We start from the raw sequence: 13,920 nt of genomic DNA on the forward strand, positions 1-13,920 counted from the left end.
CGGCTCGCGCCGGGGCCGCGGGGCGGCTGGGGGGGCGGGCCGCGAACGGAGCGCTTCACTCACCCGGCGCCCGAAGAGGTGCGTCCCGGCCGAAGCGATGCAGAAGCCCGAAAGTGCCGGTGCCGGCCGCCCGGGGCTGCCTCGGCTAAGCCCGCCGCGCCTCAGCCCGCGGCCCCGCTCGCTCCGTCGCGCCGAGCGAGCTGGGCGCGTGCCGGCGGTCGCCTCGCTCTGCACGAGGCCGGCTGCGCGCGGGCTCTCAGCACACCTGCCGCAGCCCCCGCGGAGCGCCCCCGGCCTCCCGCTGCGGGAGCCTGGCGCGTGGCGGCAGGTGGTCGAATTAACCCACGCGGGCGCCGGAGGGCTCACGTCAGATCGAACGCCGCCTCCCCGCCCGCAGCCATCGCGGCAACGGAGGGCGGCACCTGGCATAGCGCGGCAGCTGCGTTTCCCGAACACCTGCGGGCACGCAGCCCCACGGAGGGAAGCCGCTGCGCGCAACGCAAAGCGCCGAGCTGAATTTATGACCCATAACCGTGTTCTGTGCAGTTAATGTTTCAAACTGATATTCCGGTATAGAAATAAGCTGGAATAGGATCAGGAGCAGCCTAGATTTAACGTCCGCAACACCCAGCTGGGACCCGCAGCGGTGTGCGTGCCACATTTGCCTACGTGATCCTCAGCCAAGCCTTTCTACCTCCAGCCTTCCCCTCGCCTCCTGGGTCAGGGGTGCAGGCAGTGGCCGCGAACACTGAAGCAATGATGGCGTTCAGCAGCTCTACCTTCCCCATGGTGCCAGCACCCTGCCCACGTGCTCCCTCATTTCTTTCACCAGTTACAAAAGAAGCCCTTCTTGTCCTTGACCTTCCTGGCCCCACTAAAGATACAAAAAGCTTAAGATTTTAAATAAAACAAGCAACAGCAAAACGCACAAGCACACAGACTACCCTGCGTATTCAGTAAAGAGAAACAAAAAAGTATTTGCAACTTGCCCTCTTCTATTTACGTTTCAGTGGGTCAGGAAACCCATTTCTTTCAAAGGGGAAGATCAGAGTATAAAAGACAAACAAATGACAGCACATCTAGAAACCAAAGAGCTCCTCAAGTATTGGTATGAGATATTTTTATGGACATTGTACATCTACAGCAAATCAGGCGTTCAAACTTGCTGACCTATGATTATTTAAATTATGTCAGCATTAATACTATCATAGGATGAACAAGGGTGGAATCTGCTGAAGATTCTTAAAAACTCTGGGACTATCTCACAGTTCAGACCACCTCCCCAAGAAGGACACATTCTGCCTGTAAATTGTTTGCCATCCATCTCTTCAGATTGACCTCATTCTTCATTTCATTGCAATAAAGAAATCCATGGACATTAATTTCCCAGTGTAGGGAAATACAAGAAAAATACAATAAATCCAAGGGGATGAATTTCAAACAAGGTACGCATAGAACATAGTCTTAATGCAGTAGCTTTTTTGTTTAAGCTTCTAAACGTGCAGTGACAAACCAATAAGTGCCCCCTGGAGCAGAGCAACACTGCCTGGGCGAGTGAAGTCCCTCAAGCAGCTTGTAGCCTGCATGGTACAAACACTGCACTTCTCCACAGAAACGTGGGGGAGAGGTAAGTAATACTGACTTCTTTAGGGTACCCCAGCACGGCATCAGGACACTTCAGACTGACATTGTATTGACAAAATTTCCTGCATCCTTCCACTATGGCCAGGTTGCTACAAAAACCACAAAATGTGATTTGCTTTTTTTTCCTCTACAAATTAAGTATAAAAAAATTACTTACAATTCTGTGATGCTACACACCAATAAATTCCTGTTCCTTACTGGCCGGCAGGGCTCTGCAGGTGAGGCATTTTCACATCTCCAGGGAAAGATTCATAATCCTCCACTCAAGCCGCTTTAAGTGGCCCCAAGGACCACCTTTCCCAGCTCTAAAATAAATCAGTTCCAAACTCAAATAAACAATCATTCCAGGTGCATTACCCTGCAGTTCTAAACCATTCACAGTCTTAGGGGAAAGAAAAATGCAGCCTGTGAAGTGTAGCAGCAATACCACCCAGCTGCTCTCCATCACTGCCAGTCAGTGATCTGGCTTTCCACAAGGGTCAGCCCCGTTATCAGCACATGGTGAAGTTCTCTCCAGTCTCCCTGCAGAGCCACAGCAAAACCAGAAACAGATTGCAGGCCTCCTGCTTGCTAGCCAAACACTCCCTCCATTTGTGCAGATTATCAGTTATATGTGAGGAAAGGGTGATAGTTTCAATCACAAAATGGAAAGGTTATGCACACTTGAGGTCTAGTTCTGCTTGTGCTTCTCTCCTGCTCTCATGCATAGCACAGCACAACAGAATCCTGCCAAAACACATTCTACTAGCCCAGCAAGTGACAGCAGGTCAGTCCTGGCTTAAAGGGACATCTGGTTTAAGCAGCAGTAAAAGCTACCATTGGTCATTGGTCTTTCACAGCATAATCAGTCACTCCATGTGTTAATTATAGGTCTGTGAGAAAGGGGAGATGGGGAAACTGTGCTCACATGCTTCTCTTAGCTAGAAAGATGGCAGATGCTATCCAAGAGGATGAGTAGACTCCAATCAGGCATGGTATACTGGAAAACAAATTTGTGACAACTTTGCAGCCTCAGGCTCTAATGCTAGAGGTGTGAAACTGCAGATCTGAGCCATTCCCAATCCCCTCCGTGACAAATGAAAGCAAGACAAGAATCCTTTCTGAACAGAATTTATCAAATTGGCACATTTTTTGAGCCCTCATCCAAGACAACTAATAGAGCAATTGCAGGAGGTGAAGGCATATACAGTGTAACTTGAACAGCATAATCTTTATTAATAAATATATTTATGTCTCATAAATATGCTGAAAAGCTCAGTATACGCTACGTGAATATTCTTGACAGAATCACAGAACATCCTGAGTTGGAAGGGACCCACAGGGGTCACCAAACCCAACCTAAGCTCCAGCAGAACCTAAAACCAGCCTGCCTGTTGTGCAGCTTTCATAGCAGTGAGTAAATGGCTCGTCCTCGTTAAAAGAGCTACAAAAAGCATAGAAATTTATCACTAACTGTATATCTTTTCCTACTGCATATTGAATTGTACTGCAACACCTCTTCTGAGATCACCAGATAAAATTAACTGCAACAGCAGGAGCTTACCTGCTGGCCATGAGCAGATGGCCTCATCCCACTTAAGCAGGCTGCGAAAGTCTCACCTCCCTTCAAACTAAGGACAATTTTCCTCCAGTTTCTTCATGCAGGAAAAGCAATCACCTCCTCAAGCAGTACCAACTGACTTACCAGGCATCTGCAGCACTTTGAGGGGTTTCAAGGCACGAAGCTCCCTTCCTATGACAGGCCAGGCAGCCCCTGCCCACCAAAGTGTTTCACCAGCATGACCTATAGGGCCAGGCCTGCACCTGCCACCTGGGCTCAGAGCAGCCTGCACGCAAGCAGGCAGTGCAGCCCTGGCAATCTCAGGGTGAGAAGGGGCAGCTGCGGCAGTACGTGGCACTAGCAGGGATAGGGTAACTCCAGGCAGAAGGCACCTGTCTGCTCTTGCACAAGCAGCCTGAGAAGCATGAGGCTGGAAACGAAACTGAAGGAAAAGGCCAAGGTAGTGAAGGTCTGAGAGGAGCGAAGCCAGCAGCTGAAATCCAAACAACTTCTGCTCTGCAAACCCCTTACACTGCTGGAGCAGGTGGCTCTGCAGGGGCCTATTCTAGAACACGAAATAAATAGGACAGTTAGCAGACCTAGGGCTGCCGAGCAGCTTGCATCAGTACATCTACATCAGGCAAACCCAAAGGTGAGACATTTCTTCCACAAAAAGGCTGAAATACAGGCGAGGAAAACACAGACCAAGAAAGGAGGTAACAGCACAGCTAGGCTAGGCTATCATGGCCAGAACAACACTTCCCTATTATTCCCTGGTCCATCAGGGAAATATTCTGAAGTTCATTTGCATAGGCTCTCCTGGCCCTTAGCTTTAAATAATGCCATCACCTTTTCCTTTCAGTTACAGCATCACTTACCTTTTTCTTTTTAAATACGGTAGTTTCTAAACACATTATTTACCGACGTGTAAAATAGCTCTTTTTAAAAATGATTTTTACGCCAGAAGTCCCACAGTTAAAACAAAAAATGTGACACTCAAAAACTGCGCACTGTTTAAATGTTATTTTATTAAATATCTTCAGTTCAAGGTTTCATTGTAACAAAGCTATGAAGGTTCTACCAACATTCAGACCAAACAAACAAACACTAGCTAACTTTAGTTATTTCTATATCATGCAAAAATTCTGCATCAAATGCCTTCCATTTCCTGTTTAAAATGTGATATTTATAATATATATTATATAGATGCTTATATTAGCCCCATAAGAGAACATTAAGAATGCTAAAGGTGTACAGCTGTGTTTGATAATGGCCATACCAAGCTAGGGTTCTCATTAACTTAAAAGGAAACAAAACAAACAAAAAGAAAACAAAAGAGAGTTTGTCTCCAAGACTGTGCAAAACCAAGAAACCCGAGAGTTCTTTTCTTTTTAAATCTTCTCTGAAAGATGCAGATACTTAATACACAGGGTTTTCTTTTTCTTAATAATAATCATCAGGTAAAGAGACAAGGAAGATCAGACCTAAAGAAGGCATGCATAATGTTTTGTATTTATCCTTTTAAATGGCATAATTGTAATCTCCTGTTTGCGCTCTCGTGACTTAAAAAAAAAATCTGAATAAAATATCCCGGCTTTTCATTTTTCCACTTCACTCATTGGCTTAGTGCTGTCTTTAAAACGTTTTGAAATATTAACACCTCATGTTTGCCCCCTATGCGTTCAAGCCCCACAGTCCTCCCTGGGGTGGTGGAGGGAGGAAGAGTATTTGTTCAGACAAACCTGAGAGATGTGCATGGTCTTTTCCTGCCTAACAGGTTATCTGATCCAACCCTGGTGTGGCATAGCACCTCTCTGAAATAGGGAGCAGACAGCAATCTGGGGGAGACAGCCCCACTTTGTGCAACAGCTTTTATTTCCTGCATTCTGTTAAATAGGATTAAAATTCCAAATTAGCTTTCTTCTGTCCCGTAGTCTGTGCAGAGGTTGCCTCACATTTCATAAGCTGTCAATGCAATCACGTTAATTTCCTTCAAGGATCCACAAAAAATGATGAGGGGTAGACAGAAATTCAGTAATAGTCCGTCTCAGATTCTGTAAATAATGAATAAGCCTGTCCTTCCCCTTGGTCAAGACAAACTCTGTTACTGAAAGGGTCCACCAGAAAGGTAATTTACTTCTTGGGGCTAGGATCAGTTCTTGGTAAGATCAACAAAACAATTCCACATTCCCTATGCAGTGAACAAAGGAAACGGACTCCCTTTCCAGCAAAGAAAAGAAAGGAAGATGACTTGGCCCAAAGGACAAACATCAGATCACATGTGCTAATTCCCTTTCCCCTCTGCTTCATGAGGTATCCTCTAACAACCAGAGGCAGCACCAGGAGGTGGCCTGGAGTCCTACAGCTACGGTTTGAGGTTCTGATCTGATCGTTTCTGTGTTACAACATCACTGTAAAAAATAGAAAAATTATCCAAATAAACACTAGGAAACATGACACTTACAAACATCAGATGGGTTATAGTGGTGGGGAGAAGCACCTGGCTGGGGCTGCTGGCTCCCACTGCTATTTTCATCGGAGATCAAACAAATCAAACAGGAGGCCAGGTAACCCCTTTAATTCTATGGGTGCATATATTTCAGTATAAAAAACACACGCTATTTATGCCTCGTATAGGAGTGTATGTGCAAGTCTTCATGAAGAACGTAACACTAAGTTTCTTGTCTGCTTCCTAAGGAACACGTGTTCTGCAGCACTGTGTATCCCAACTATGCTACTAGAAAGGAAAAAAAAAAAAATAGAAAATCCCAGACATATACCCTCTTTCCTCTGAAACTTCTGCTCTTAATGCAATGCATTTTTTTTCCTTTTTCCTTTTTTTTTTTTGTTGTTGTTGTTTTGTTTGTTGTTATTGTTAAATTAAATAAGCTGGCTTCAAGTCTCCACATCTAGCCAGGTAGTAGCTGTTCCTAGGACTTATATCTCTGAAGAGCAAGCTTCTATCTAAATTATATTCACTTAAATCCATTTTCTTTAATCCCTACTTCCACCATTAGTTTTAAATCAACATCCCGTTTTGTTTCTTTAAAAAAAAAAGTCTATTTTGGGATCCAGCAGCCGAGCAACCAGCTTTCCATGGCGTTCTGGCTGTGCAGAAATGTAAGAAACTCAGGCTGAAGTCAGTCTGCTGGGCAATGCGGAGAGAAGCGCCTCCTCGCTCACGAGCCCCAGCCTTCACTCTGGCTCCTCTGGGGTCTCCACGCCACCGCTCACTGACTGAAGTCACAGTTCAGCCTGAACGCGATGTTAACTTCCACTGGGCTTTGTAGAACACAGTTCAGCCATCCGCTGCTCAAGCCGCCTTCTTTTTTTCTCTCCCTCTCTCTCTCTCTCCTTCACTTTTGCTTTCCCCCTCACTTCATTTCAGAAAGATGTTCCAGCTGCTGCCATTTTCTTAGCCCTGGGGGAGGGGGCACGTTGGATAATCTGTCATTTAATTAGCATTACTCCTGTTTTTTAATTATTTTATACAAACAACATGTCTTTTTTTTTTTTTTTTTTTTTTTTAAGATTTAAAAACACCTTCGTACAGCAGAAACAGACACGATGGATCCATGGAAAACAACAGAAAGGCAGCGCCTGGAGCATCAGATGCATGCAGGGTTTCGTGCATTTGGCTGCTGCCTGTTTGTAATTTTTATTTATTTATTAATGTCAAAACAGACATGACCATTGCTGTCACTCAGGCACTCCAGAGCTGCTTGCTAAGAAGATATTGCCCTCCAGCTGAGTATCTCCTCAAGTTGCTGCAGTCATGAAGAGGTAGCATCCACCCAGAAAGGAGAGGGGAGAACAGGACAGAAGATGAAAGGAAAGAAAGTCAAATGTTAGCTGTGCACAATTCATAAAACAAGTTTTTCTGTAGGCTAATTACTTGGTGCAGGGAGAAACTCTTCCTAAAACAGACGGGCTCATCTGGAGAGCTATGAAGACAAGAGGGAACATATTTTCCTTTCCAGGTGACTCAGTATGCTAATAAAATAGCTGCCTGCTAAAATGAATTGCTTGACTAGAGCAGATCTGGATCTACCATCTCATAGTGATGTGTGACAGAAGTTGAAGAAATTTTCCCGAAGGACTGATAAAAAGTTTGGTCCTGAGGAAAAGTTTCTGCCTCATTTCCAATTGGCTTTTGCCTTGAATAGAAGAACTACAGTTATTACAATTTTAAAGTCTTCAATACTTAGATGCCTGGATTTTCTTAATGTCTACAATGTAATGTCCTTTATATCCTGATCTGTTCTGCATCTTTTTTGATATTTTGCAGTAGATTAAATCTATGATAGGAGCCTTCCTCAACATTTCTATGATGAAAAGTGATGTAAATAAGTTATTTTTTTTCTCATTCCAAAGGCTTTAGTCTTCTAATTGTCTGACATCCTGAAAATTCAGCTCTCTTGAAAGCTTCCCTGCTTGTAGCACATCCAGACTGGCTGCTACTTTCTAAATTCCATCTGTGATCTCTGCAATTTGCTTGTTATAGTCCACACGCTTTCCACTGCCATCAGTAGGGTTCAATCCATCACAACATGTAAGAATAAAAATTGCTCTAGGCAGCAAACTAGAACCCAAAACTATACTAGAGTGGCTCATTCTCAAATGACCGCATTTAGAAAAGCTTCCTTACCAAGTATGGGAGTTGGGTTTTTTTGTTTGTTTTCCCTTTGCTCTTAAATAGAAAATCATTAGTAAAAAAGTTGCTAAGATTAGGAAACTTAGGTGTTTAAAAACAAATGTGACGTAAACATCAGCATACAGTGAAAAGAGGCAGAAAGATTACGTACATCTGAGTAAGAGAAACCACTATGCCACAGCAACCAAACAAGAGTCCTTTCTGTAGTATAGAAAGCAGATCTCTGATAGCTAGGAAACAGAAGAACCGTGCACACCACATGATGCTCTTCCTCTCTGGTCAGCAGAGCAGGACCGTTAACGGTGGTCTGAGCACAGAGCTGAGGAAGCACTATAGGTACAACGCTATGCTCAGGGACAACGTCTGGCACACAACTCCAGTTTGTTAAGAGTGGCAGATAACCCTCCTGAATACAGAGGACAGGGCTTTCACAGAGCAGTGTAAGTTATTAGCCTACAGACAACTGAAAACGATTCTCTTTCAGTCAGCTAAATATCACTGAATAGTCAAGGCGCATGGCAGGGAATTCCCACATAGAGCACCTTTGGTGTGTGCACGACACTCTCTCCCTGATAGCCCGTACCTGTGTGTGATCCTCACTGGAGAGGTGCTGCAGGGGCTCCAGAGCAGTGGTAGTGGACATTCAGCCACTTGCCATCTCGGCGGTGCCAGACGCGCGTCTCTTCGGACTGCGTGGTGCGGGGCCGGCCTTGGCCGTCAATGTACTGAGTCAGGCGGATGTATGCGATGCAAGCAGCATCTTCACCAATGACATGGACGTGGGGGTTCAGGATGGTGGTGTGTATCGGCTTGCTGTTCTTCGACAGTACTGGCAGAACATGCAAAACCATCAGCTGAATTTTACCACCGAGAGAGGAACAGCTCCCCTCCCATCCACCATCTTCTGTAGTCTACTCACCTCCAGCTTGGTTTGGGGATACAACAAAAATTGCTCATCATTTTCCAGGTAAAAATCCAAGCCTTTCCGATTCTTTTTCCTAGCACCAATCCTTTTCCTTTGGAACTGAGCACTTACTATTGCCTAGAATCCCCCATTCTCCTTGCTCTCACTTCTGTAAAGGATACTTGTTATTCTCAATATCAAAACTGCTGCTTCTTCAGTTACAGGAAATGCTGTTTTAATTACCAGAACATTGTTGCAAGAGAGTAAATGATCAGGAAATCTATAAGCTAGGTCTGCAGTAAATACAAACAGGTCTCAGAAAAATGTAAAACTCACTCTAGTACAGGCTTCTGAAAGAGACAAAGTCTCTGCACACTTGGAGCACTTGGAATTTCAAACACTGAACGCCTTGATTCACTTCTCAAAATAAAACAAATTGCATTTCAGTTCTCATCTTGTGGAGACACCCAGAAAGGGAGGCAAATCCACTCTTACTGTCCCAGGCTGGCAAAGTGATCTTTGTATCCATTTCAGGGCTTCATTAGATATTAGAGATCAGAAACTGCCTAGGGAACTCCAAGTTAACACATCAGTAATTTGTGTATGATTATTCTCATGTTTGACTATTCAGTATATCTATCTGAAACATACAGATTTTTTTTTTTTTTGAAAATATGATCATTCTTTTTTTTTTTTCTTTAAATATGATCATTCTTTTCCATTTCAGATCAGTAGCAAATCTGGTGCCACAAGCTCCTGTTCTCCATGCTTTTAAATAATTTGAACCAGGCAAATCATATGCCTACAGTGAAGAGATTTGGGAGCATAGAAATTGTTGGTGGAAAAGACTTTGAGGGAAAGCATGCTATCTCTTCTAAATGCATCACAGTCCATGCACAACCAAGTGCTTTCTGGTTCTGATGGTCAGAATAAACATGAGCAATTTTCCCCCAAAAAGTGAAATAAGGGAAAATTAGAGAGAAGGCTGATAGTGTTACCAAATCTACCCACTCACAGTTCTCAAAGTAAAACTTATGGAAATCCATTCCTTCAACCAGGTTCCCCAGTGCTTCAGGTTCAAATGAGGTCAAACCAGGATCACAGATTTTTCTGCAAAGAAAAACAGCACAGCCTTAGAGCCTCCATTTGTGCCCATTTACACAGTGAAGTATTAGTATGGTATGTGAGCTGCAACCCGCATGCACCTGACAATTTCACTACTCTGAGGAGTAAGTGCCTGGATGATGGGGTACTGCAGCAATACAGGGTTGGTGCTAGTCAGCACTTCACACAAAGCAAGCATCTACTTTTCTGGTATACAAACTTGTATTTGATTCTCAGACAACTCTACTACATCTTAACTATGAATGATAAAGGCTACAATATGCAACACTTTTTACTGTCCCTGTGTGACTCCTTACTCATATCCAGGAGTCGAAACATAACTTGCACACCACCTGTCAGAAAAGCATCTACACACAAACCACTAAGTACTTACGTATAAGCATCAAAGTCTCCATTGTTGATGGCTTCTATCAGCTGCTCTGTTATCTTAATAATTTCTTGTTTACGCACTGTGAACAAGGAAGAAAGAGCAATTTAACTACACATAAGACTTAAATGGGAATATGAGGTTAGTGGGTGCTTCCTACAAGCTATTTGCAGAGCACCATTAGTCTAGATCTCATAGGTCATAGGCTGCTCCCTGCACTCTGGAGATATGCAGTAACAACAGCCATCCATATGAGAGTAGAGGGGCAGTGGTATGATAGGGGAATGGTGATCCCATAGTGCAGGGAGAAAGGAAATAAAGATGTAATGTGCACAAGACAAGCCTTTCTAGAAGAATTTGAACCAGAGTTGTCTCCTGAATGACAGCTCTGTGTGCTTCCAGGATTCTGACTAGTAAACCTGCCAATGTGAACCATCTGTCTGGAAGCTTAAGATGTGGAAACCCATCACCATTGCAGCCATACACAAATGGCCACCAGGCAGACCAGACCAATTGGAAAAGTCTTCCAGCAATCTGCCCATCACCATCACCAATACCTCAGCTACTGTGAATGCTGCAAACAAGCAATTGGGACATGAAGGGATGATTCCCACAAGCTAGAAAGACAACTGCAGCAGGATGGATGGATTGGACAAACAGATCCTAGGTGTGTACTGATATGCATTCTGCTCCTCAGGCAGATCCCTATGGCAGAGTTCTTTTCAGCGCAAGGATGGCACTGCCATTAACCCAACTCAGCATACTGAGCAAGTGAAGGCAGGTGGCTAGCTGCCTTCTGCTGATTCAGCACCTGTGCACTCTCTTCTCTTGGTCTCCTATAGCTGAGAGGAGGCCCCATTCCCTTTGAATTTTTTCCATCTCCCACCCCATACCACAAGTCCTTAATGCTATAAAGTTCGGTTTGGCCCTGCCAAACAACAGAACTTGAGTTCTATAACTGTATGCACATCCAACAGCTCTTCAGACTTCCCACAGTTTCCCATGAGGTAGTATATACTGCACACTGTACAAACATCTAAAAAAATGCTCTATCATTATGTTTGCTGTTATCAAATAATGTACAATTCCTACCATCAAAAGTAGAATGCCTTTAGGAATCTAAATTGCAGGTGTCTGACATGGAACTAGTCACTTGGCTTCTCTCCTGCAGGCCCTTAAAGAAGCAAGCACCTTTGGAAGTCTCACCTGAGGTATCTCAGATGCCTACCAGCAGGAGCATGGTGTTGGAGTCCAACCTGCCATCTTTGGATGTCCCAGTCAGGGAAGCTGAATTTCACTCTAGTTACCAGATGCTAGACTGAATTCCCTCCACCCTGAAACTTTATCCACGTGTGCCTATCGCTCCAGCTCTGAGAGAGAAGTGCAGTGGAAGATCATCAAGATGGTAATCACATTGGCTACGAAAAGTGTCTGCATCCACTCTGGAAATCCACTAAGAGGACCATACTTTTGAGTTAGACACAGAAACACCCTGGATAGGGGATAGCTGGTTCATGATGCTAAAGAGCTAGTTTTGCCGCTTGGACTGTATACATTTGCACACAAAAAATGACACAGAAAGAATGGGTTAAAAGGATACAGTGGGCTATGTCTACTGGGAAAAACATTTTTACAAAGCCTCTCATCTGGAACCATTTCCCCATGAAGCAGGCCCGTGCATTGCAGCCCTTCCCACTCAGAGCACACCCAGATGCTTGCAGTGCCTGAAGGCAGGGCCTATAGGAAAGGTTCCACGTGGGACAAAACCTGCAGACCACAGCCCCTGTGTGCTCCTCATCCCAGGAAGATCGGCACCCGCTTCCCAAACGCTGCCACACAGCTGTGTTTCCCTACTCTTCAGCCACACCATGCCATCAGACCGTGCTCATCAGCTTGCTTTCACTACATGTCCCGAGCTGGAGTTGACACACGGAGGGTGAGCCACGCTTTCCAAGGAATGGTGCCCCAGGCTTTCGGGCAGGAAGGCATTCACACCTGCTGCTTGCTATGAGTCCTGGGGCCTCCTAATTCACACAGCAGCAGGGCACAGAAGCAATCAAGCACACACCAGCAGGAAAGCGCGACATGGGGGCAGCCTTTTGCTCTGCTGGGTAGTCTCACGGGATGACCGGCCACAGCAGCCGGCTGGAGCTGCCGCAGCAGCTCTCAGGGAGCCGAGGCCCCATCAGAAGGCGCAGCGCGCAGCCGGCTCCCCTCGGGGCGGCGGGAGAGCGCCGGCCCGCCCGGCCCCGCGGCGCCCCCCTGCGGCCGCCGCCGCTTCCTACAGTCCCGGGCGCGGCGGGCGGGAGCGCCGCCTACGGGCGGCCGTGTGCGGAGCGAGCCATGCAGCCTCCCGGCCCGGCCCGGCCCGGCCCCTTCCCCGCCCGCTGCGAGCGGCCGTGCGTCTCGCCGGCTCCTAGCAGCCGCCTGTCCCGAGGGGGCCCGGAGGTGGGGGAGAGGAGGAATACTTCACAACGAAGGTGATTAGCGTTAGTTGTACTACTCCACTACTGCTACCCGGCTGCTAACTTACACGGTGCACTGTTAAGTACAAAGGGAACTACTGGAGTTAGCAAGGGCTCCGACCGAGCACGCTCTAACTCCAATGTCTGCCCTGGGCTGTCCCAGGCAAGAAGCTTCTCTTCACAAGACTGTGTAGCTGCAAAACAAACGTAAGCATTACAATAATAAACAAACAAACGTAAACCAGAAAGCAAAACCAACAAAGAAGTACAAACTCACACACAGCCCCAGCCCGAGGGCAGACTCCTGCAGCCCAGCCAGCTCTGCTAGCTCAGCCGCGGGCGCTGCTCCGAGACACCTCGAGCAGCAGAGCCCCGGGAGCTCAGCGGGCACCGTGGTGCTGCGGGTGGAGGGCTGAGGAGAGCAGGAACACCAGGTGAGACAGAGCAGCACGAGGGTGAGTAGGAGATGGGAGCAAAGGGAAAGGCAGCAGATCACCCCATCACTGCAAATCTCACTCGGGAAGAGGGGTGAGCGGGGAGATGGTGCTCCCCAGGGCACCGAACAGAGCCAGTGGACAGGAGGAGTGAGGTAATAAGGAAACAGCAAGGGCACTTCACAGCAAAAAGGAATTGAGAAGAGATCATTTCCCTTCCATTCTGGCTCAGCAAAACACCTTTCCTTCCCACTGTGCCTCACAAACCAGCAGTGTGACATTCTTACAGCTACTTCAAAAACAGCTCACAGAGAGAGGCTCTAACTGCTGCACCACATGAGACATGGGTGCTGTATGCAGGAAAACATGGAAGGATGGCAGGAGGAGACAGAAGAACACACCTGGTCCTCCCTCCCCAGACTGACTTGAGCAGAACCAAACAGTCCCAATGTTCCCAACTCACAGCAAAAAACCTCCCACCACAGAGTTCAGCAGGCAACAAGTAAGGTGTGTTTGTAGGAGGGAGGCTGGGAACACCATGTGCATCCTTCTCCAACCTACCAGCTTGTGCACACCCTGTGTGCAGAGCTTTTCAACCACAGAGTCCTCTCACAGAGGCAGCTGGTTCGTGAGGGACCATGCAAGAGGCACCACAGCTGACTGACCAACCATGGTATCAGCAACTGAGCACCACAGTGCAATGTAAAGCACTGCAGAGAGAGATGTTCCTCAGAGCCAACACTATCGACAGATTTTCATTCTGAGCACCTGATGGTGGGTTTAGAAA

General features: G+C 46.3%; 1 protein-coding gene across 10 annotated transcripts in view; it reads right to left on the reverse strand.

Annotated features, from left to right (window-relative positions):
- Positions 1-4,192: 4,192 nt before the first annotated feature.
- Positions 4,193-13,920, reverse strand: part of CAMK2G (calcium/calmodulin dependent protein kinase II gamma) — a 111,506-nt gene continuing 101,778 nt past the window's right edge. For 7 of the 10 annotated variants that reach the window (XM_042818609.1, XM_042818607.1, XM_042818608.1 and 4 more), the window contains 4 exons: positions 10,241-10,316; positions 9,758-9,852; positions 8,422-8,667; positions 4,193-6,951 (listed from right to left, as the gene is read on the reverse strand). In XM_042818609.1, the coding sequence (XP_042674543.1) occupies positions 8,435-8,667; positions 9,758-9,852; positions 10,241-10,316 (404 nt within the window). In that variant the 3' untranslated portion in view covers positions 4,193-6,951; positions 8,422-8,434. Of the gene's footprint in view, positions 6,952-8,421; positions 8,668-9,757; positions 9,853-10,240; positions 10,317-12,678; positions 12,894-13,920 lie in introns of those variants that run through there. The other 3 variants (XM_042818612.1, XM_042818603.1, XM_042818610.1) reach the window with 3 other exon arrangements.

Source organism: Centrocercus urophasianus, unplaced genomic scaffold (assembly GCF_019232065.1).
Source record: "Centrocercus urophasianus isolate 14NV4802_14NV808 unplaced genomic scaffold, USGS_Curo_1.0 seq_17, whole genome shotgun sequence".
Classification (NCBI taxonomy): domain Eukaryota; kingdom Metazoa; phylum Chordata; class Aves; order Galliformes; family Phasianidae; genus Centrocercus; species Centrocercus urophasianus.